This window comes from Amphibalanus amphitrite, unplaced genomic scaffold (genome assembly GCF_019059575.1).
Source record: "Amphibalanus amphitrite isolate SeventyFive unplaced genomic scaffold, NRLGWU_Aamphi_draft 000299F_arrow, whole genome shotgun sequence".
Taxonomy (NCBI): Eukaryota; Metazoa; Arthropoda; class Thecostraca; order Balanomorpha; family Balanidae; genus Amphibalanus; species Amphibalanus amphitrite.
This window is the reverse complement of record NW_024881794.1, coordinates 449135-472523: the sequence shown is the minus strand read 5'-3', so window position 1 is coordinate 472523 and position 23389 is coordinate 449135. Positions and strand designations below refer to the sequence as shown.

At 53.6% G+C, this 23389-nt stretch overlaps 1 protein-coding gene across 5 annotated transcripts in view; it reads left to right on the top strand.

Annotated features, from left to right (window-relative positions):
- LOC122387831 (CCR4-NOT transcription complex subunit 1-like) overlaps positions 1 to 23326 on the top strand; it is a 30922-nt gene extending 7596 nt beyond the window's left edge. Inside the window, exons 5-38 of one of the 5 annotated variants that reach the window (XM_043378376.1) lie at positions 298 to 425; positions 604 to 791; positions 1089 to 1258; positions 1480 to 1638; positions 1892 to 2188; positions 2430 to 2580; positions 2903 to 3094; positions 3978 to 4153; positions 7212 to 7339; positions 8329 to 8518; positions 8963 to 9292; positions 9505 to 9684; positions 11035 to 11148; positions 11355 to 11468; positions 11714 to 11848; positions 12118 to 12435; positions 12713 to 12760; positions 12853 to 12909; positions 13108 to 13299; positions 13871 to 14011; positions 14324 to 14554; positions 14917 to 15153; positions 15439 to 15590; positions 15863 to 16025; positions 16308 to 16399; positions 17034 to 17316; positions 17580 to 17819; positions 18145 to 18291; positions 18454 to 18588; positions 18957 to 19160; positions 19576 to 19731; positions 20163 to 20412; positions 21725 to 21857; positions 22220 to 23326. In XM_043378376.1, the coding sequence (XP_043234311.1) occupies positions 298 to 425; positions 604 to 791; positions 1089 to 1258; positions 1480 to 1638; positions 1892 to 2188; positions 2430 to 2580; positions 2903 to 3094; positions 3978 to 4153; positions 7212 to 7339; positions 8329 to 8518; positions 8963 to 9292; positions 9505 to 9684; positions 11035 to 11148; positions 11355 to 11468; positions 11714 to 11848; positions 12118 to 12435; positions 12713 to 12760; positions 12853 to 12909; positions 13108 to 13299; positions 13871 to 14011; positions 14324 to 14554; positions 14917 to 15153; positions 15439 to 15590; positions 15863 to 16025; positions 16308 to 16399; positions 17034 to 17316; positions 17580 to 17819; positions 18145 to 18291; positions 18454 to 18588; positions 18957 to 19160; positions 19576 to 19731; positions 20163 to 20412; positions 21725 to 21857; positions 22220 to 22466 (6078 nt within the window). In that variant the 3' untranslated portion in view covers positions 22467 to 23326. Of the gene's footprint in view, positions 1 to 297; positions 426 to 603; positions 792 to 1088; positions 1259 to 1479; positions 1639 to 1891; positions 2189 to 2429; positions 2581 to 2902; positions 3095 to 3977; positions 4154 to 7211; positions 7340 to 8328; positions 8519 to 8962; positions 9293 to 9504; positions 9685 to 11034; positions 11149 to 11354; positions 11469 to 11713; positions 11849 to 12117; positions 12436 to 12712; positions 12818 to 12852; positions 12910 to 13107; positions 13300 to 13870; positions 14012 to 14323; positions 14555 to 14916; positions 15154 to 15438; positions 15591 to 15862; positions 16026 to 16307; positions 16400 to 17033; positions 17317 to 17579; positions 17820 to 18144; positions 18292 to 18453; positions 18589 to 18956; positions 19161 to 19575; positions 19732 to 20162; positions 20413 to 21724; positions 21858 to 22219 lie in introns of all 5 variants that reach the window. The other 4 variants (XM_043378375.1, XM_043378377.1, XM_043378378.1 and 1 more) reach the window with 4 other exon arrangements.
- The last annotated feature ends 63 nt before the right edge of the window (positions 23327 to 23389 follow it).

The following is a 23389-nucleotide window of genomic DNA, read 5'->3' as shown; positions in this document are numbered from 1 at the left end:
CAAGGCATAGAGAGCAGAGAAGGAGAGGAGAGAGGATGACGCTCGAAAGTCGAAAGGTTACGGCTTTGACGTGTTGAGTGGAAATTTCGTGCGCCCGATAGCCCGATGAGTGGAAGTGCCCGATAATAAATCATCTTGTCTACTTGAAACGTGAAAGTGAAAGTGAATAGCGGCTAGGCATACTTTGGAGATTGTAACTTTACCTTCACTAATTTAGCAATAATCATTGGTCTCGCTCGCTCATGTACTCACTTCTTGGCGCTCTCATCTCTAACTTTGCTCGCCTTTGTCCGGCAGCTGTCGTACATTGACCAGATCCTGAAGAACCCGGACGTGTTCTGTCTGGCCGACTACCAGTGCTACATGGTGGACGTGTCGCAGCTCAAGGTGCCGCCCGAAAAGGACAACAAGGAGCTCAACACATGGTGCGTTAACGCTGGAGGACCGCATGGAGGACGTCATTTTGCATTGTCGCTTTTATCTCACTGACCAGTTGATAACCACGTCTTCTTATGAAGGTGTTTTAAGAAGAAGGTGGGGTGGTCACTTTTTGCCCTTACCATTCCGTCCTCAGCTGTAACCCGCCCCTGTCCTCTGCCGCAGGCGTTGCACGGAGCTGATGCAGCTGCTGCTCCACCTGGCCGAGAGCGGGCACACCTGCTTTGTGCAGGAGCTGCTCAAGTACCCGCTGCAGCACGGACCCGACATCCTGGCACTGAACCTGCTGGCGGCCGGCAGCAGCTCCCACCTGGCGCAGGAGCTGCTCTCCAGCCTCTTCGTCGTGTTCCTCAGTGAGTTGACGGTCGGCCGGCTGGAATTTGATGGCACCCGCGGTGATGGGAACTTTGTGTTGGGTTTCAAGATGCAAAGTATCGGGCAGGTCTTCTGTGGGTACTTAGCGTTTTCTTCCGCATAAACGATGTCTTATTATCGTTCTCGATAATTAAGTTGCAAGTCCCATATAATCCGTTATTGAGAAGTGCGTAACCAGCTCAATCGTCTGCCACAGAGTCACATGCCCCTGCCGCGCCGGGTGGTATCACGTGTTTGCCGTATTTCATATCTGACGATGTCCCCTGCCCCGGCAGACGGCCACCACCCGAACAGCGCGGCGGTGCTGCACCAGGCCTGGCACACGGCCACAAACACCAGCGGAGTGCGCACCATGCTGATGCATACGATGGCAGAGTGGTACCGCCAGGCCGAGAACGACCAGGGGCGCCTCTCGCGCATACTCGACGTGGCCCAGGACCTCAAGGTGTGTAGGGAAACGGGTTGAAGGGGGAATGTATTCGGTACTTTGCACTGACTAGCTTTCCAAATTAATTGGTGACGTACAACGCTCATATAACTCGTTTAAGGTGCTATTCCAGACGTTATAGACAATTGAAGTTGGTTAACAGCGACGCACCACGACTTTATCATCCTCATGGACGGTTGATTCATAAACACTAACGGCGCCGCCTCCCTCTCTGCCAGGCGCTGTCGCTGCTACTCAGCTACCAGGCACTGCCATTTGTGATCGATCTCGCCTGTCTGGCCTCGCGCCGCGAGTACCTCAAACTGGACAAGTGGCTCTCGGACAAAATACACGAGCACGGAGAGCCGTTCATCGCTGCCACTGTCAAGTTCCTGCAGGTAGGAACCAACTCGATGTGACTGGGTTGACTCGATGTTGGATGCTTTCCGGATTATTATTGTAACACTTGGTTGAAATGATTAGAATTGTCTAAATTGTTGTTGTTGTAGGATGATGATTTTGGTACTGATCGCCAATTCACTTGATATGCTGTGAGGTTATTATGATTTAAAAGTGTCTCCACTGGCACGTCTATTATAGTCCCGAACTCCGTAGTATCGGCAGCTGACATCTCCCTCCCCCGTCCTGCAGCGCCGCGTGCCGCAGCTGTCTGGCGGCCCGCCGTCGGAGCTGGAGCTGCCCCCCAAGGCGCCGCTGCCGGCTGACCTGGTCACCACCGTACTCAGCGTGCTGCACGCGCGCGTCAACTCTGCCGGCGTGGGCCACGAGCTCAGCGAGGCCATCCTGACGATGATGGGTAACGCCAGCCAGCTGCTGCAGCTGGGCAGACAGCGGCCGCCGCCGCCGGGCGTGGCGCGTCCGCCGCCGGCCGGGCCGCCCCGTCCGCCCGACCCGAGCCCGTTCGGCGCCGGGCCGCTCGGCAGTCAGGTTAGTGGGCGCCGCGAACAGGGCGGCAGACTTGAGGGAGAGGAAGCCGCGAAAACTGTGGTGACTGCTATTCTGTTCATTATTTTCAGATGCAGCTCTGAATATACACGGCGGTCAGACGAAGCGCAGTGAACCGTTTTAGCCTTTTACAGCTCTCCGTTTGAGACTGCGGCAGCCTTCTGATGACATTATGTCTGCGTGATTTTGACTTAACCTCTGCCCCTCTGTCGCCCCGCCGCAGCTGTTCCCGTCGTCTGCCGGCGGCGACTCGCTGGTGGGCGGTCTGACGGCCACCATCTCCGGCCTGGGGCTGGGCGGACCGGCGGCCAGCACCCCGGGCGCCTCCACGCCCAGCGCCGGACTCGGACTCAGCTCGCCCTTCTCGCTGCAAGGTAAGACTGGAATCACACGCAACTCTTAATTGATCTACGTTTCTCTCGCATTGTAGACGTTGCAGATGGCCCCTGGTCTGAAACCGGAATTCCTGTCATCACAGTTCTCAAATATCATTGTTTCGTAACAATGGATTTTCGACTCATGAGATATTCAAAGTCCGAGTTGGTGAGCCCTAACAATAAAATTTATTTTCTCGTATGTTAAGTAGTTGAACACATTTGATGCTCACATTTTTTACCGTGCTAATGGGTTTATTACCTATCTTCTACATCGACAGTTCAGCGTGCTGACAATGCCCCGTCGTCTCTGTCCCTCCAGGCTCCGCAGCCGGCTCGGCGGCGGCCGTGGGAGGTGCGCGCAGTGCCGCCCAGGCGTCTCTGCTGGCCTCGCTGACCCCGCCGGCCATCTCTGGCCTGTTCGGACCGGGCGGCGGAGGAGCAGGGGCCGGCCCGAGCACCGCCCAACACGCAGCTGCCGCGCTACACGGCGCATCGAGGACCGTGTCTCACGGTCAGTGGGCGGACGAGAAGGAGACGGGGGACGGGGAGGGCGTCTGAGATACGTGGTGGCTCGGTTCGGGGAGGGGTTGATACGCACAGAGTCATACGTTTGAAAACTAGTAAATATCGACCAGACAGGAAATTGTTCCAAGTTTAATTTTTAACTGTTACTTAATTTTAACATCACACGATGCCGTTCGAGATTTTCGTGATTGCGAGAATTTAGACCTCGTTGCATTGGTGTGATTTGTAGTAATTTGGCGGCTTACTATCCTTAGGTTGATTGCGCGATTTGCTGTTACAATTTAACGCCGTAACCCATCACCAGCTGTTTATGCCGGGGAGTCGCTCCGTCTGCGGCCGTCCGCGTCAGTAACGTTATCTCTGCCCGGTATCGGTCTGTGGCTCGGCCGGTGTTGTGTCCCGGACAGGGTGGGATAGCGCCACCTGTGTGCTGTCCACACCAGCTGGCTGTGTGCGGTGGGAAACACCAGTGGCCGGCCGGCAGACCGGCGGCTAGACGGGCCGAGTGTGGGTGTGGCGCCGCGGCGGGCTGGTGCTGTGCCATCCATATGGCCTTTAGTTCACTGGTCACTTTCTCCCTGTTTCCTGTCCATGAAGCTCTGATGCATTTCTTGGCTTATCTGTGAGATCTCGTATGACGCTTTCTCCCATGTTCTCTTACATAACGAATTTCCTATCTCCTATAGGTACCTGATCTCTGTCCAATAAATGTGCCATCCACCATAACATAATGCTTTGATGCGGTTTATCCAGCGTTATTCCTGCCATCACTTGCAGTCCCTCGCAGCGCTCCATCCTCTTTTACAGCTGCATCCCGATCGTTGCCCGCTCGTAACCGCCCTGTGTTCTGTCTCACCTCCGTCCTGCAGCCGACGTGTCTCCGTTCCCCAACGAGTCAGCAGGGGCCCTATCCAAGGAGGTGGAGGAGGAAGCCAACAGCAACTTCCAGCGCATCTACAACCACCCGCCCCATCCGACGCTCTCCATCGAGGAGGTGCTCGACATGCTCAAACGATTCCAAGACAGCAACGTGCAACATGAACGGGTGAGTGGTCAGGGGGTGAAATGGCGGGCGAGGGTAGGGGAAAGGGGTGGTCAGACTAGGGTCTTATCTAGAGAAGGAGCCTACTTCTTAGGACAATGCGTAACCTCCGAAGCGATTATGAATTTTGATTCGCACCGTAGCATGACTTTCTGTTTGATTGTGTACCTAGTGAACTTTCAGCGGAGTCGCTTTCCTGGCTAAGCAATATTGACCATTAGCTTGACATTATTTTCCTCGTGATTGTTTGCAATGCACGTCAATGCTAGCGGATAAAATGACCACGACGCGTAACACCGGCATTGTTCGAGGTTTTCCTCCGATACATACCGCCTTTCCGACTCGTTTGGTGTTGACGGATGGAAACTATGTTGTAACTCGGAAAAACAAACGCAAAATATGTCTTATCCGCAAACCTCAGTTTGTATATTCTACCCACTGTAAACACAGCGGGTCAATTCTGATTGCCATGTGCCAGTGGCACATCATTTTATTCCAGCTGGGTCTGCGTGGCTTGATTCCAGCTGGGTCTGATAACCTGGGTCTGATAACAGACACCGTGATAAACAGTCACGTTTTCTTCGATACCTTGCATTGACATGCTAAACTGGAGAGGTATTCCCTGCTTCAATGCATTAGCGAACGAAGTTATTGTCGCTGTGGGGTAGAGGTGGCAAAATGTGGACCCGAGGACCCGGTCCAAAGAACCAGTCTGGACCCATATGAGTCCAGACCGGTTCCTGGAACTTTTCTGTGACGGGTCCAACCGGGTCCTACCATTAACTATACATCTTGCACACTACACATTTTCGCAAAATATGAAGTGAATGTTTCTTTGCACACAGTATCTCATGAGTATTCCCAGTGGGAAATAGGCTGTTTTACATGATGCAACTAATGATACCTACAAGTAGTTTGTATTAATTGACTTTTGGGGAACGGGTCCAACTGGTTCCGATTCCAACTAAGACCGGGTCCGACTGGTTCCAGAATTGTCCAGCCGGGTATGGTTCGAGTCTGGTTCCCAAAATTTTCATCTTTTGCCACCTCTACTGTGGTGTACTACGCAGTCGTAAAAATGTGACGGTTGCTATGGCGACAACTGTTTTGGAACTGTCGCGGCCAGCCTGAGCGGAGGTATAATGCATAAGTTTATTCAAATATTTGCTGTAAAGGTCGATCACTGTTAATATTAGTGCAACAAAAATGTTAAGCGTCATGTCGCACCATACGCTAGCGGCAGCGTTGTCGAGGAGCACCGCAAACTGAATGGCGAAACTCTGACGGCTATGGTTGTGTCGCGGCGAATATCATCGCAACAGCTTTCTGCAACTTAACTTCGTCATAACTGTGGGGAGCTTGCGGGGAGAAATTAAATCGGAAATATTTATAAATTACAGTCAACTGAATGGCGGTATTTGGAAGCCGAATTGCTAAAACAAACGCATATCATTATTTGTATCGCTTTGTTTCCGAAAGGAGGCTATCATGACGTGCCTTTCCCTTTGGGTAGGTATCGTCCAGTCATGTGCTTACCTGCCTCCAAACAGTCACAAACTGCACACTGAAAAATGAGTCACCCGGCTCCCCTTGGTACCGTCAGCGCGTTTGTCACAGCCTTCCCAACGATCACACTGCCGCCCCTGCATATCGAGCTGTGTCCCAGTGGACCGGCGCTGTCCGCTCGCCACCGCACTGTGGGGACCTTGCCCCTCCTAGCACGACATTACTCCTGCGACCGCAGTCAGCTGACCGCCGCGGCGCCGGGCAGCGCGGCGGAGCGCTGAGAGCCGCGCGACATCTTCTGCTTTGATGTCTCGTAGTAGCTGTTTGGGCAAAATTGGGCAAAAGATAAGAGTTGATTCCAATGCAGAATTTATGGGAGAATATTTTGATATGTGTTTCCACACTTACCACCGCGTATCAAACTTTGTAAGGCTATGATTTGCCGAGTCAAATCTCCGAGACAAGTGGCATAATAACATTTTTCGTATTTCATTCAAAAATCATACCTTTAGATTATTTTTCGAACTTTTCATGCATATGCTCATATTCCTCATTGAATACAGATTATAAAAACATGTCGCAACATAGAATTGGTGCTTGATGAAACGATTGAGCAGGCGTTTCGTTGTCATGTAATTTTTCGCCTTATCCTAGGAGCACGGTGCTAGTCAGCGCAACCCTTCACTTTGTGACATATTTTGATGTTTAAGTCATCATTTTTAAAGCGATTTAAGGTCGGATTCGGATACACTGGACAATTCTGCGTAGAAAGGATATAAAGAAAGTGGAAATCAAAATACTCATATTTGTCACTTATATCGTGCTAGGATCGCTAAAGTCCCCACGGTGCACCGGTTCCGGTGTAGCGTGGCCGGCCGTCTGGGAGGGGTGGGGTGGGGCGGGGACGGGCCGGTCGGTCAGTCGGCGTGGGACTGCGGTGCCGGGGGTCGGGTCGGACTCGGAGCGGCGACCCTCTCAGGTAGGATAACTAACCCTCTCATGCCCTATCGTAGCGGGTGGTCTCGGGTTAAAGATCGATCCCACCGGGATGAGCCGTTATCCCTGTCACCACGTGTTTACCCCTCCCCCTCCCGATTATTCGGAACACGTGGTCTGTCCCGCTATCTGGGGAGGTGGGGGGAGGGGCGCTGCGGGCTGCCCCAGTGCCCACGTGGCTGGCACACATGACACACCTTTCCCTGCCACGGTTTCCGTTAATGACAGGGATCTGTGGACCCAAGGTCGACCGGAAGCGCCGAACCCCCCCCCCCCCTTGTCCCTCCCCCGTCTCCCCACCTGGAGGTACCGCTACGCGGCGCCAGCTGTTTCCAAACACCGCGATACCACGTCATGGATGAGATGACCACGTGATACCAACGAACGACACACCGCCATGTCAGTTGTTTGCTGACGCCGACGGGGCAATGACGCACCGTGTTCATTCGCAGCGTCTGCCTGTTATATGCTGCATTTCTGATGACACACTGTGTTCATTTGCAGCGTTTACGTAGTGTGTATCACACCAGCGCTAACGACGAGCCGTGTTCGTTCGCAGGAGGTGTTTGCCTGCATGCTGCGGAGTCTGATGGACGAGTACAAGTTTTTCCCGCAGTACCCGGACAAAGAGTTGTACATCACAGCCCAGCTGTTCGGCGGCATCATCGAGCACAATCTGGTCACAAAGTGAGTGGATGGGAGTTACGTGGCGGGGTCAGTGTGATGTAGTGCAGGCGGCTAGGCGAGATGCGTTTACAGGCGTGTTATTCTCGTGTGACTATCCGTCTTCGATTTTTATTCTCATGGCGTGGTCAAATCAATGAAAAGATAAGATTTATGAGGTTTGCGCACAGCATCGATATTTCCTTGTTCGTATTTCGCTCCTTCATTTGGTGACTAATTTATGCGCGCAATTTCTGTCGGGGTAAAATTATAGTGCCAAGTGGAGCTATTCATTCAAACAGAGTCTCGGACCTTTCCGGCCGAAGCTTGTTTTACCATCTACACCCTCTCACAATGTCGAGCCCCTCTGAGTCACTGTGGTGTCATAGCGTGGTGTGTGCTCAGACGTGTTCTGACACGATCCAGGCTTACGGTATCAGCCACACGCTGCGTGTTGACGTAGCAGCCGGGGTGGATCATGTTTGCGCCCTGCGCCCTGCAAGTCAGCGGTCCCCTCATAGCCCGAGTCATGGGCGGCGGCGGTCGATCCGTGCATAGCGTGCAGCCGGTGCGGTTGATGAGAAGGGTTTGGTATTGATGATACTCGGGTGATTAGGCCTGAAATCGTTCGGCGATACTCGTACATCGGTGTATCGACGGCCGGTGAATGTGTACTTCGGTAAAGTGGGGTCAGTCTGTAACCCCAAAACGGATGTCATTGTACTAGACCGGTGTAATCGTGGAAAGGTCTTCGTACTAAAACTTTGCCCCATGAAACGTCACCGACATTCAATGATGTTATTTTTATCAGTGAATGGCAGAGTGTCAGTTTTCTATTGCCCCATCCACTTGGTCTCAATCATGCGATGTTTACATGACCTATCATCACATTTACTGTCATCTGTCATGCTGCGTCGGATAAGTGTGCAGGAGTTCAGACTCTTGCAGTCCCGACCGGCTTTCTCCCACTAGCCCCACGCACACCCATCACTCACGCCGCCGTTTCGTTCCAGCTACATGGGCCTGGGTCTGGCACTGCGCTACGTGCTAGACGCCGTCAAAAAGAAGCCCGGCTCAAACATGTACAACTTCGGCATCGTGGCGCTGGACCGATTCAAGCACCGTCTGCGCGAGTACCCGCAGTACTGCCAGCACCTGGCCACGGTGGAGCACTTCGGACAGTTTCCCAGGCACCTGGTGGACGTGAGTGGCGAGGGACGGTGGTGGACGTGGGAGGTCTGCAGGACTTGGTGAGGGAGCATAAGATGTGAGAGGAGAATGGGTCAAGGCCGAAGGGAAGCGAGCAGACTGATGAAGTTGTGGGTGAACTGGGCTGCTTCTAGGTGCCAGAGAGCTGCAGGAGGTCCGGTCGGGAATCCGGGATAGTTCACTGGTACTGTGAGGCTTTATGACGCCTTGTGGGAGACCTTACATCAGGGGGGGGGGGGGGGATTATTCAACATTTCGCTGAAAACGAACTATGTTATCATTGCTTTAGTACTTAAGCTGTAGCTGTTGTATCTCATTCCTAGATGGGCCTGTGTTATCTTTTTTGATGCTGCGTTTATAATCCTCGACATCCCAGTTTGTGTTTTACTCCCGTAATTTACTCGTCTGACGAATATCGTTCCTCCATTCTCTCTGCAGTACATCGACTGCGGGATGCGCTCCCAGGAGCCGCTGAACCGTCCCGAGGGTCCGGTGCTGCCGCCGCACCTGCAGGCGCTGGTCTCCGGCTCGGGCAGCAGCGGCAGTGCGGCGCCCACGCCGCCCGCCTCGTCCACTCCGGCACCGCGGCCGTCCTCAGTGGCCAGCAGCGCGGCGCCGCTCGTCTCCGGGAGACCCTCGATCGCCAACACGACCAACATCGAGACGCTGCTGAGCGCGCTGCCCGACGTGCCCATACCAGTGGAGGCCGTCCAGGACAAGGTCGGCTTCATCTTCAACAACCTCAGCCAGCTCAACCTGCAGCAGAAGGTGGGTGATGTGACGCTACCGAGGCTGATGGGCTTCTTCAGTGTGGCCTGAGGGATGGCGTCACTTTAACGTGACGGCATAACAATGTTTGACGATTAAACTGAGCACTATTGACCTTCACGAAGCTTATTTATTTCACGTCGTAGCATTCTCTGCGCTGTCTTCATCGCCATCAAACGCTCACCCCCCCCCCCCCCTCCCCCGTTTTTCAGTGTGAGGAGCTCCTGGACATCATCACCAAGGAGCACTGGCCGTGGTTCTCTCAGTACGTGGTAGTTCGCCGGCTCAGCATCGAGCCCAACTTCCACACGCTCTACGCCAACTTTGTGGACGCCACCAAGCGTGCCGAACTGATCGATACGGTCGTCAGGGAGGTGCATAGGAACATCCAGGTCAGTGAGGGCGGCGGGCGATGGGAGCTGGCGTTCGGAAGGGGTGTTCGGTGCTAGAGGAAGATCAGCTGGAATGTTTGTGCGGGCTCGGCTGTTTTTGGAGTAGGGTTGACGGGATGGTAGCTATAGATGATTGGTCATCTTTTTAACTTACTTATACAGGGTGGACCAAAAAGGATGGAAACATTTTAAACTCGTATAAAACATGTATCATTGCATGCATGTGACTGGGAATGATACCAAACAAGAGTACATTTCGTGGAAATTCATAATGGCATCACTCTCATACGCTTTCTCTCGTTTTCAGTCTCTCACAGCAGATGTTCGAAGTGACCACCTTCGCGAGACAGGCACAGAGCGACCAGCCTGGCTGCTGACACGCATAGCCCGCTTGTATGGCTCACACAGCCTTGCTGATCGCTCTCTTCAGTTCAGAGGCTTTCTGGACCTTCCTTGTAGACCTGGCCCTTGAGATGACCCCACAGTAAAACATCCATAGGAGTCAGGTCGGATGAGCAGGTAGGCCAGTTCCGACTGGCACCGCGGGATATCAGCCGGTCACCGAAGTTGTTTTCGATGCACTTGGGCGTCTTGGGCGTTGTTTTTGCGATGTGAGGAGTCGTACCGTCTTGCTGGAACCACATAAGGTCTATAATGAGGCTGCCATGCTTCGTTTGGACTCGCACTCAGAACTTCCTCAGCGCCGCCTGGTATGCGCTGTTGATTGACGGTCACGGTGTCGCCGCTCCCTTCCTCGAACCAAAGTGGACCCACGATTCCTTTTCCGCTGAGGGCACACCATTTCGGTGACCTTGCTGCTGTACAGTGACTTCTTTATCATCTTATCTCAAGGGCCAGGTCTACAAGGAAGGTCTCTGTGACCTGAAGAGAGCGATCACCAAGACTGTGTGAGCCATACCAGCGAACATGTGTGGTCGGGCTATCGCGTCAGCCACCAGACCGGCCGCTCTGTGCCTGTCTCGCGAAGGTGGTCTCTTCGAACATTTCCTGTGAGAGACTGAAAACGAGAGAAAGCAGATGAGAGTGATGCCGTTATGAATTTCCACGAAATGTACCCTCGTTTGGTACCATTTTCAGTCACATGCATGCAATAATGCATGTTTTATGCGAGTTCAAAATGTTTCCATCCTTTTTGGTCCACCCTGTATTGTGCGATGTGCATGATACATCGGCGCAAACTGACATTAGACATGTCCGGGCGCCCAAAAACCCCAATCCATCACCATCATGACATTAGACATCGGTTCACCTCTCAATTCATGACGAATACTATGTTTGTGATCACGTGATGTTATATCTGAGCCTCACAATTATCCATTTTCCCGGCAGGTACTGCTGCGTGCCGACAAGGGCGTGGAGAAGTTCAGCGACCGCACGATCTTGAAGAACCTGGGTCACTGGCTGGGACTCATGACCATCGCCAAGAGCAAGCCCATCCTTCAGGTCAGTTCCGACGTAAAGTCTGTGTGTGAAAGCTAGGGTTTCATGGCAATCCTATACCACATAGTGTTGACATTTTCATGCACTTTCTATTTCTAGTCGTCCTACGGACGATCTTTTTACAGTGGCGATTGTACTGGTCTGATATCGCTTGTGTTTTTCTCTATTCCGCTTTATTTCTTCGTCTGACCGTCTCTGTGCGTCCACAGGTGGACCTGGACCTGAAGGCTCTGGTCGTCGAGGCCTACCACCTGGGAATGCACGAGCTGCTCTACATCGTCCCGTTCGTCGCCAAGGTTCTCGAGTCGTGCGCCAAGTCCAAGGTGAGAGGGACGTTAGCCACATCCAAAATATTGCAGGGTGAGAATAACCCCACAGAGTAGTGCGAGTCTTCGGAAGGAGTCGAGATAGGATGTTCTATTGTTCATGGCTACTTGCGGTTATTGTTCAACTTACCCTATACGAGTATATCTCCAGTTAGACGTCTGTTTTGTGTAGTAGACCCTCGGCCGACTTTCTTGTTATCCATTATCCATGTCTGATCGTACCCTTCTGGTTCCGTGCTCAGATCTTCAAGCCGCCCAACCCGTGGACGATGGGCATCATGAACCTACTGGCGGAGCTGCACCAGGAGCGCGACCTCAAGCTCAACCTCAAGTTCGAGGTGGAGGTACTCTGCAAGACGCTTTCGCTCGACGTCAACGTGAGTTGGGTGATAGGGAAATTCAGGCTTCGTTTTTGGTTAATGATCTCAACAACTGTTGTTGCAGTCGATTCATAATGAAACTCTGAGGATCACGGTTGACCTCTGCATTTCAAAGCCCAAGCATTTTGAAAACTCAACGTCATTTTCAGCAGAGAAACTCTCCGTCCATGTTTGTCGCCCGATGCTCGAATCTGCGTATTCGCCGACTTTGCTGGTGACTCCCCGCATCCACTGACGGACTCTGACTCCTCCGCCCCCACCCGCAGGAGCTGAAGCCGACCGACTGGCTGCACGACCCGCAGCGGCTGCAGCGGCTGCCCATCCAGCTGAAGCGGCCGGTGCCGGCGCCGACGCCCGTACCGGCGCTGCCGCCGCCCACCGCGCCGCCGCCGACTGCGCCCTCGGTGCCGCCGCCGGCCGCGCCGCCGCCGCAGCTGTCGGCCGCCGGTGGGAGCGGGGAGGACACGACCACATCGGGCGGTCCCGAGCTGCCGCCGACGGCCGCCGCGCCGCGCTTCACTGTCGGGGACATCAACACGAGCAGCATCGCGGGCCTGGCGGCGCACATCACCATCAACCCCGCGGTACGCATTTGGAGGGGACTGGGACGGTCGGGGGCATGGGCCTGACTTACGGACGCTGCCATGGGAAAGAGGGAGCGTTTTGAATTATTTTGTTCTGCATCGCGTCTTCAGATGCCCTTTTGCTTGATTTTACCGTCGTTTTTTTTTTACATTTGCTGAGATCAGTGTAACACGTGATGCACCTTTTGTGGTTTTGTGATCGAGTCATTCTACTGGAATAATCTCTGGCCTCCTCCGAAGTGACTGCTCTGACCTGTGACCGGCGCTCTTGTTTCAGCTGCCGCTGTTCCAGACGCACCCGGCGATGAGGCAGATTGTGCTGCCGGCCGTGGAGCGCACCGTCCAGGACTGGCTGCCCAGAGCTGTCGAGAGAAACTGCAAGGTGAGTGTGAGGTGTGGGGTCGAAAACAAGCTGAGGCTGTGGAGCGCACCGTCCAGGACTGGCTGCCCAGAGCCGTCGAGAGAAACTGCAAGGTAACCTCGACGGGCGAACAGACCGCTAGAGTCGCGCTTGGATGTGAATCGCCTCCTTTTTCAAATGGTAGGACGTTGCAGAGGGAAGTGATTGCGTTGGGTGTCATCTTGACAACGGCACATTATGTTACATGTAAATGGTTCCGTCGTTTGTCCCCGACCCCACTAATAAACCCACACGATCTGTCTACCCGTCAGCTGGCTGTGAGCACAGCCGAACAGCTGGTCAAGAAGGATTTCTCTATGGACGGTGACGACCTGAAGATGCGCACGGCGGCCCACCAGCTGGTGATGAGCCTGACAGCGGGCCTGACGCTCATCAACTGCCGGGACCACCTGACGCTGTCCATCAGCAGCAACATCAGGGCCTCCATGCTGTCCATCGTGCGGGTCAGTAGCGCGGCAGCCGCGGGGGGAGTGTCTACCAACAGCAACATCCGGGCCTCCATGCTGTCCATCGTGCGGGTCAGTGGGGCGGCAGCCGCGGGGGGAGTGTCTACCAACAGCAACATCCGGGCCTCCATGCTGTCCATCGTGCGGGTCAGTGGGGCGGCAGCCGCGGGGGGGTCCATCAACAGCAACATCCGGGCCTCCATGCTGTCCATCGTGCGGGTCAGTGGGCTGGAAGACTGCTTAGGCTGTGAAGGGTGGGGTATCACTGATGTTAGTTGTCGGACTTTCGTCCCCGTCTTGAGTTGAGATGTTAAAACATCTCAACTCAAGACGGGGACGAAAGTCCGACAACTAACATCAGTGAAGGGTGGGGGTTGCAGAAAATTTGTTTGGCAGCGTAAGCCCATAGTTAGACCCGTAATTCGGCAGTTATCTTCCAGTAATGAGCTGTGTGTATTCTATTGCCCCGGTCCGACCATACCACGTCCTAGCCGGGATACTGGTGTGTGATATCCCCTCACTTACCGGACGACATTCACTGACCCTTCCGCTACCCTCCGTCCCCCAGTCGGCCACCCCGCAGCAGAAGGAGTTTATCGAGCAGACGGCCAACATGGTGGCGGCCGATAACGTGGAGCTCGCCTGCTGCTTCATCCAGAAGACGGCCATCGAAAAGTCCATCCTCGAGATCGACAAGCGACTGGCGGCGGTAAGTCGTGGTGCTGAGGTCGGCGGGTGGTCGCGTGGAACCTGTAATGTATGCTGTCTGTGCGGCTAGAGGCCACACAAAGGTTGGAGGGTGAATGATATACATATCAAGCTGGCTGTGTGCTTGAGGGAGTCCAATCATTGTAGGTATAACAGGAATCTTCTGATGAATCCTGCTCGTATTAGGGATGATTTTCGCGGGATTTCTATGATTCATAGTGCCAGGGTAGGCGCAACCAGAAGTGGATATATTTTGTCGTTTGGTTCATGATCTTATCATTTGTTTTATTCACTGTCTGTGCTTTACTCGCAGGAGTTTGAGCTGCGTAAGATGGCGCGCGCCGAGGGCCGCCGCTACTGCGACCCCTCGGTGGCCAGCTACCAGGAGGCGCGCATGCCCGAGCCGATCCGGCTGCAGCCCCTCTCCGGCCAGCAGATGAGCGTCTACGAGGAGTTCACACGCGCCGTGCCCGGCTTCGCGCCGTCCGAGGCGCCCGTGCCGCCCCAGCCGCAGCTGATGCAGATGCCTCCACGCTCCGCACAGGTCAGAGATGACTCGACACTGACGAGGCTGGGTATGAGAAGGTGGGATTTGAAGGGCGTCCGGCAAGTTGATGTTACCAGACGTGTTTTGATGAGCAGCTCCCGTGGCCCGGGTCGACTAGTTAACTTGAGACATTTTGGTTTCTTTAAATTAATACTGTGTTATGTTTTGCTTGTAATATTGTAATATTGTAATATTTTGCCCTAAGTGGTAGGTAAGTTATGTAATGCCCATCAAACGTTCAAACATTGTTCAGTTCATCAGTTCATGATCAGTTCAGTTCATGCAGGATACTCAGCATTTTAATGTTGTGACCGCCACTGCTCCCTCCTCTGACCTCGGCTCTCTCCTCTCTCGTGCAGCCTCCCCCGCCGCTGCCGCTGCGCGCCACGCAGCCGCCGCCGCCGCTCTCGGCGCCCGGTGACGAGCTGTCGCAGCTGTTGGAGAAGGTGTCGCTGGAGCTGCAGGCCCTGCTGCAGCAGCTGCACCCGGCGGCGGCCGCCAGTGCGCCCGCCCAGCAGCTCAGCCGACTGGCAGAGGAGGTCAACATCGCACGCGGATCGCGGGACGTGGCCGCACATATCCGACTGGTCAAACTGGTGAGCGGGCTGCCAGGGGTAGTGGGGGACGAGTCACGTCCGGGTGGCTGAGTTAAGGAGTGTTACGTGAGGTATTTACTATCTTGGTAAGTTTTCATAAGCACGACAATGCAAGTTTGTTACGCATAGGTTTATCGTTTAAAGCTGCTTTTCGGAAACGTTTCACCACACTTTTAACAATCGCCTGTCTCTAGCATCGATCTATAATTATCATTGTACAGTACAGAGCCATGCCTCGCTAAATGAGACCGCCTCTGACTCCACCCTCCCGTCTACTTTCCTCAGGCGGTGGACGGCCTGCTGGAGCAGTCTCCACAGGTTTCTCCCGAGGCCGAGCCGGTGGCGCTGCGCCTGCGCGACAGCCATCAGCTGGTGCTGCGCGCTCTGCAGGAGCCGCGCTGCTACGGGCCGCAGTGGGTCCAGAAATACGTCACCAGGTGAGCCCCGGGATGTGGTAGCGGTGGGGGACGTGCGATCGTGTCAGGTTTGAGCGAGAAGTTGGCGAACTACTACGGCTCTGATCTGGTGCTGGGGTGTTTGTGTTAACTATTAGGTATTTGATGTCATGTTCAGTTTTTATTACGAGTGATTGGCTTGGATGGAGGCAGCTGCTGATGTTGCAGTCGTCACACTACACTCCACTGAGTGAGCCCTTATCCGCGGTATATCCGCCGCTGACCCCGTATCCCTTCTCTCCACCGCCGTTCAGTTCTGTGGCCGAGTGGCGCGGGGACGTGCGTCTGAACGGCGACACGCTGGAGGCGCTGGTGCGCGCCCGGCTCATCTCGCTGCCGCAGCTGGACTCCCAGCTGGCGCTGGCCGTGGAGGCGGCCAACTACAGCAGCGTCTTCCTCGCCATGCAGCTGCTGCAGGTGAGAATATTCAGTCGCTATCAGCCGCGGGTGGACGAGGACCATGACGCTCCGATCTCTGGTTCGAAGGGTGAACGGAGAAAATAGATGGTGGCATATCTACAACTAAAGCCAGGAGAGCTAAGCCGAATTGGGGATGTTTATTAACTGGCTGTAGCCTGCAGAGGCAGTTCTCGTTCCAACTCTTGATAATAGATCAGACCGTCAAGCAATATGAAGTGCTGATTGTGATCTCTAGCTGTCGTCAGGTCTCGCTGACTCGGCATTTTCGTCTGTCCTCAGGTCTTCTTCATCGACGCGCGCGATTCTATCGTTACCGAGAACGATTTGGCCAACACCATCGAGGCTATGACTAAGGTGGCCCAGCAGCAGGGGTGAGTCGACTCTCCTCCCTCGCTTCGTCTCCCTCCTTTTCTCCCTCCGTTACGGTCCAAGGCGGACATGAGGACAGGTGGCGCCGCCGCCGCTCGCATAGCGGCCGGAATGTGAACTAACCTGTTTACCATAGGGGACTGTGTTAACGGCCGCCGTCGGCACCATTTCGGGCTTCTTTTTGACTTTGCAGCGCAATAAAAGGCTAATTTATAATTGAAAATGGACTAGCGAGAGTCGTTATGGAATCAGAATTTGATGCTCTACAAAACTAGGCTATTTTCATTGCGATGGCATCACAGACTACATCGCCAACCCCAATAAAGCAGAAATATGTCGCGTCATCGGTGATGACATAGCATGTTTCTTTGGTATAGACATTGAAAAGTATAACACTTTTTACTGCATCTACGGTGCGATGCTAGAGAAAATTGAATGGCCTACCTAATGGTACCCATTACTTACAATTTGGTGTAACACTTCGTCGCCAAACTCTCGTAGATTCGTATGTCCGCCTCACTATGGAGTTTGGACCGTAACGCTCACTCCATCTATGACTACGAGCGCCATACGTCCGCAGTTCAGAGTACATTCAACCTTCTCTGACCCGGCCTCCCCCCTCCCGTCTGTCGGCAGTTCTGAGAACATCGCCAACCTGCTGGAGGTGGTGCGCGGCGGCGGCTCTGGCACCGGCACCGGCTCCAGCGGCGGACACGACACGCCGTTCAGCGCTGCCGACCGAAACCCGGGCGGCCCGACGGCGCACATCCACAAGGGCATCTCTCAGGCGCGTGACTTTGACGACCCGCCGGGCCTGCAGGAGAAGACCGAGTTTCTGCTGAGAGAGTGGGTACAGCTGTACCACGCGCCCTCCTCCGGCCGGGAGTCGACCAAGGCCTTCTCACAGATCGTGTACCAGGTGGGTGGCGTCTGGGGGTGCTGAGTGCGGGGAAATGGGAATGATCGTGAGTGTGAATAGATGGGCGCCGATGTGCTACCGTGGAGTCGATGTGCGCAAAACCCCAAATCTCCCTCCTCCTCATCACCATTGAGTATGACTAATGTTCATATCTTCCTAAGCTTGTCGTATTTTACGCTTTTAGAAGACAATGTGATGTGTGCATTTCTTCTCTAAGTTAAAGAACAACGGATGACATACTTCTTCCTGTCGTCACCTTTCAGATGAACATGCAGGGCATCCTGAAGACGGACGACCTGATCACGCGGTTCTTCCGTCACGCCACTCAGATGTGTGTGGACATGTGCTACCGGACGCTCAACGACCAGGCAGCCATGACGCCCACCATGGTGCGCAACAAGTGTTTCCGCACGCTGGACGCCTTCGTGCGCCTGATCGCGCTGCTGGTCAAACACAGCGGCGAGTCGCCCAACGCCGTCTCCAAGATCAACCTGCTCAACAAGGTCGGTGGCAGTGGGTGGTGCCGGGGGCTGGTTGAGGGGTTCGGTATAATGGGTCGGTGTGACTCGGCACTGAATATTGTCGGTGAGATGTTTGTGAAAGTGCGTTAGATGGCTAAAGGTATTAATTGCAGCTGGGGTAAGTAGGTGACCCACGTTCTTTTCGCTGCTGCTGTGCTACCGCTGTTATATTCTGAATTATTTCAATGTGTATGTCGATCTGTGCTACCCTTCTGTTCGCTGTGCCCGCTTCTGGTTGCTCCGTCCATTGTCATTCACTTTGTACGACACCCTCACCACCAGCTGACGTGGTTTGTTCATCCGTCAGGTGCTGGGCATCGTCACCGGCGTGCTGCTGCAGGACCACGAGATCCGCAAGACGGAGTTCCAGCAGCTGCCCTACCACCGGATCTTCATCATGCTGCTGCTGGAGCTGAACGCGCCTGACCCCGTCCTCGAGGCCATCAACTTCCAGGTCAGAACGCGGACAGAGAGCTGTGGGGTGTTACAACTTTGGAGTCCTCGCAGTCAGGCTATGGCGAGCTTGCTTATGCTAAAATGGTGTTGATGAGATATTCTTCTGTTTTGCGTGATTTATCACGTAAGGTGTTAAGAGCTTCCTTCCCCGCTGCTGCAGGTTCTGACGGCGTTCTGCAATGTGCTGCACATCCTGCGCCCGGAGAAGGCGCCGGCGTTCGCCTACGCCTGGCTGGACATTGTCTCCCACCGGGTGTTCATCGGACGCATGCTGGCCGTCACGCCGCAGCACAAGGTACGGTGCTGTTTATGTTTGCCTCCACGGGTCGGCTCACCGCTGGCCGTAGCCCAAGGGCTCTTGGTGACTGAGGTAGCGCGGATCAAGGCCGCCACGGCCTCACCATCCTGAGTACAGAGCCCCGCGCCGGCCAAGCACGGGCACCTCAGCAGTACGTGATCGGCGTGTCCGGGCCCTCGCGGCTCACCAGGCAGCGCGAAGCTGGGCAGGCCAGGTCGCTGCACCGTTGACAGTCGATGTGATGTCTTATTTTTTCGGCAATATTGCAAGTGCACCAACTCCCAGCTTCACTTTAACTTCGACCCGCCGCCTGCGCAGTGCGCAGGCACCATTTTTACCTAACAGCACACCGTGTTTCTCGGCAGGGCTGGGGTCCGTACGCACAGCTGCTGATCGACCTGTTCAACTTCCTGTCTCCGTTCCTGCGTAACGCGGAGCTGGCCAAGCCAATCACTATTCTGTACCGCGGCTGTCTGCGCGTCCTGCTCGTGCTGCTGCACGACTTCCCAGAGTTCCTCTGCGACTACCACTACAACTTCTGCGACGTCATCCCGCCCAACTGCATCCAGGTGAGCTGCTGAGGGCGACATCGGCTGGGTCTGTCAACTTTAGATTACGTTTCACAGCCTTTCACCTATGAATTTATTCATTTAGCCTTGGTCATAGTTTTGCTCAATTTAGGCGAGCTTCTTCTCTTTAGGCTACGGTAATAGTGAGACCTTATCACGCCACTTCTCGTTCACCTTGTTAACGATGTACAGAGTCTTGTTTAATGATGCTACATGTGTTGTTGGTTTGCCTACATAGCATAGGATAGCCAGTAAAAATGCGCTCAGGCAACACATAACAAATGGGACGCAGGTCTCTAAGGAGGAAGTGGACCGACATTCTGGCCAGGCTGGCCAGGCTGTACTTCGTGTGTCAATATTCAGGCACCGTTCGAGCGCTGTCACACCTTTGACCGGTGTCTTTCCCACCCACCAGATGCGGAACCTGGTTCTGTCTGCGTTCCCGCGCAACCTGCCGCCGCCCGATCCGTTCGCCGGCAAACTACAGGTGGACATGATCCCAGAGATCCGCCAGGCGCCCATGATCCAGACCAACTACGCGTCGCTCATCCAGCCGCCATCATTCAAGAACGTGAGTGAAGGCGTGGCTTGGAGGAGGGTCTGGGGCGCTCTGGTGGCAGTGTCCGTGAGAAAAGTTTGTGATATGAGAACTAAGTGGAGTTATGGAAATCGGCGAGAACGGGCCCTACAGGACATCGTGCCTCTTGACCCGATCACACGAAGATGAGAAGATGAGATGAGATGATATGATTGAATTTAAACCTAGGGGCATTTTACTTCCCTGGTTGGTGCGCTGATGATCTCAGTTCTCTGATGATTGCCTAAATTATTTTGGCAATTTGATTAATTTCTTTCATGATATGCTATTTCGGAGATATCGTACCTCCGACACTATCCATTGCATTCGTACCGTGTTTAACAAAGACGTTACCATATTCTATCAGAACCTGACGGAGTGCGCAGCTATCTCCTCATGTAACCGATGACTTTTTTCTGTTCCAGGAGTTGGACACGTACCTGAACACGCGCACACCGGTCACGTTCGTGACGGACCTGCGCTCGACGCTGCAGGCCAGCGCCGAGCCCGGCTGTCGCTACAACATCCAGCTGATGAACGCTCTGGTGCTGTACGTCGGCACAGAGGCGATCGCCGCCATCCAGGCCAAGGGCCTGCAGCCCAACAAGCAGACCATCACGCACAGCAGCCACATGGACATCTTCCAGAGCCTGGCTGTCGACACCGACACAGAGGGTGAGCGTCTTGTAAAACTGATAATGTAGTTGTATTTACCTAGTATTTACCTTAAGTATTTACCTTAAGGTAAATACTTAAGGTAAATACTTAAAGGGAGATAATGAGCTTTCTTTTTTCTTAAATAAAAATTACTCGACATCTATACTATTTCTACTGTAGTTTCTATAAAATATGAAAATTTCCTAGCACATTTTCGTATGTGAAAAAGGTTTTTATTTTTGCAAAAAAGAAGCAGTACTTGCAGTACTTGTAACACCCACCGAAATGCGTTGTCCTTCTCTATAAAAAGTCGCAGTATATGGCGCTTTTGTTTCAAACAGCGACGCTTGGGTTTTTGTTTATGTTATCGCCTTGTCGTTGCTTGGTTGTAAGGATTCTAATTTGAATTAGAGTTAATTCGGTTTAGAATTAATTAGATTCTAATTCGGGGGTACATAGTGCCTACTCTTCTTTGTTTCCAAGTAGGTATTATTTTGCGCCACAAATGAACGGCATGCGCCAGAAACGCAGCCAAATCTTGCGATTGCGACTACGAAATTCATTATTATGGCGTCAGAGCCTGAAGCAAAAAATACAAGCATATTTATTTCAAAAAGACTTCAGGTTTGTCGAACGGTGTTATGAGAATTTTGATAACAGTACTGCATAAGTTTTTCAGTGATGCTGCAAAAGTGTTGTATCTATCTTCTTTTATTGTGCAGTCGGCGGGACCGATTCAAAATTGAGTCGTTGCTACTAAAATAGCAGCATATGGCGTCAGATGATGAACAGGAAAAATAGTTGCGTAAATTTAGACATAAACCACCCCCAAACCATGAATATCTTTTGAAGGCACTATAGACGACCATTAACTAACTAGATGTGATGAAGATCAAATGTAAGGAATACGCTCATTTTACAAAATTACATGCAAGTACCAAAAAGTGATGAAAGTACTTATTCAACGGTCATTTTCAGCGCTCCCCGCTAACGTCACTTCAAGTTGAGATATTTGCGGCAAGGTACCGAATTGAGCAAAATGGTTTTAATTTACATTATAACTTGTTGTGTTTTGTCAGAAAATGGTCCTAACTCAGATTTTGTGGAAAAAGGTCATTATCTCCCTTTAAGGTAAATGCAACTACATTATCAGTTTTACAAGTTTTACATTCAGTTTATAATGTAGTTGTGCCTAGCTTCAGGATATGTTATTGTTGACTAAGTGTATGGAGAATCTTAAAATGCTTACAGGCTTCGGTCCGGCTAACTTGAGTGACGTCGTCTTCGCGTAACATTCTGTGATGCACTTACTGTCTGTTCTGTCTCGCAGGACGCTACCTGTTCCTGAACGCGATCGCCAACCAGCTGCGCTACCCCAACAGTCACACCAACTACTTCCTGCACCTGATTCTGTACTTGTTCGCCGAGGCCAACACGCCCGCCATCCAGGAGCAGATCACACGGTCAGTAGCGCTGTCTCCGCCGCACACGGCGGGTTGTAAGGGCGTGGGATGGGACGGGTAGGCGATGGCGTTGTTCGTTGTCGGACCTCCTCTAAATTGACTGTCGAATGATGCGACAGCATAGGGTTTACTTCAGCCACAAGGTATTCCAGTCTGAGTCTGAGAGAATGTGCTTCCTGGTGATTTTAATTTTGTTCCGGCACTGATTCTTTTAGTATTGGTTATTTTGGTTGTATAATTGAATCGTGAGGTTAGAATTGTCCAACCCAGAAGACTGTCGCCTAGGTATAACGAGACTCACTAGCTTGTGTCGCTCTTTTCATGGCGTCTAACCGTGTTTCTCCGTGCCCGCTCTCGGCCAGGGTGCTGCTGGAGCGACTGATTGTCAACCGTCCCCATCCGTGGGGCCTGCTCATCACCTTCATCGAGCTCATCAAGAACCCGACGTTCGACTTCTGGAGCCACGAGTTCGTGCACTGTGCGCCCGAGATCGAGAAGCTGTTCGACTCTGTGGCTCGCTCGTGCGCCGCTCAGGGCCAGAAGGTGTCGGCGCTGCGCGCGGCCGTGGCCGGCCAGCAGCCGTCACCCTCGGTCGGCGGCGCCGAGTGAGCGGCGTCGGGCTCCTGCGTGCGGCCGGCCGCCGCCGGGCCGACGCTCCGTCCTGCCGGCGCTGTGCGGCGCGCTCCGGCCGTGGCAGCGCCGGCGGACGGAGTCGACCGGCAGGCGGCGGCAGCCGGACGGCGGCTCTGACGATAGTGACGGACGGCCACCGGCTGGCTCCGGCGGGACCGGCGGCGGAGGCCACTCCTCGGCCGCCGGGCCGACCGGAGAGCTCTGGACGGGACGGGTGCCACCGAGGTGCCCTTTCATAACGCGCTGTGACGTCTGAGAGGACATCCGATAGTTTGTTGACGGGCGTGGCGTGCAGAGTGAGAGTGAAGTGGCGTGTGGCCAGTGGCACAGACTCAGCGGTGACGACGAACCATGGACAAATCGCAACGCCACAGTTGTGTAACGCAAACCGCTTGGTGGATGGGTAGTGTTGTATACAAGGGGGCTGAACTTTGTGACATGGTTGGGAGTGTAACTGTAACATCTGTTTGTGTGTGTATCACCATATGTGTTTAAGGACAAAGTAAGCGATAACGACCTTACTGATCACTGTATCAAAGTTGTAGCGTGGCTGATCAATTGCTAGAATAAGTGAGGAGGGAACCGCGCGTATCGCGTACGGTCCCGGCGGACCGGAGCACAGCGCTGGCCGGCGGCCGTGGGAGGTGCGTGTTTCGTTGACCCGTTCGAGGCTCCGACAGCCGGATTGGTTCCGTTTTACGTGGTTTTGAGATGTGTACAAGGCTGTAGCGCGCCGGACCTCATCAACTGTGTATATCCGTGTTTGCCTGTCATCAATCCTGCTCTTGGTTAGTTTGTGTCCGCAGCTAATAAAGCAGCAGTTGCGCTGACCAGAACCCGTGTTTGCTGAACCTGCTCGTTGCAATGGCTTCAGACACAGTGCCACCACCGTATTCAGC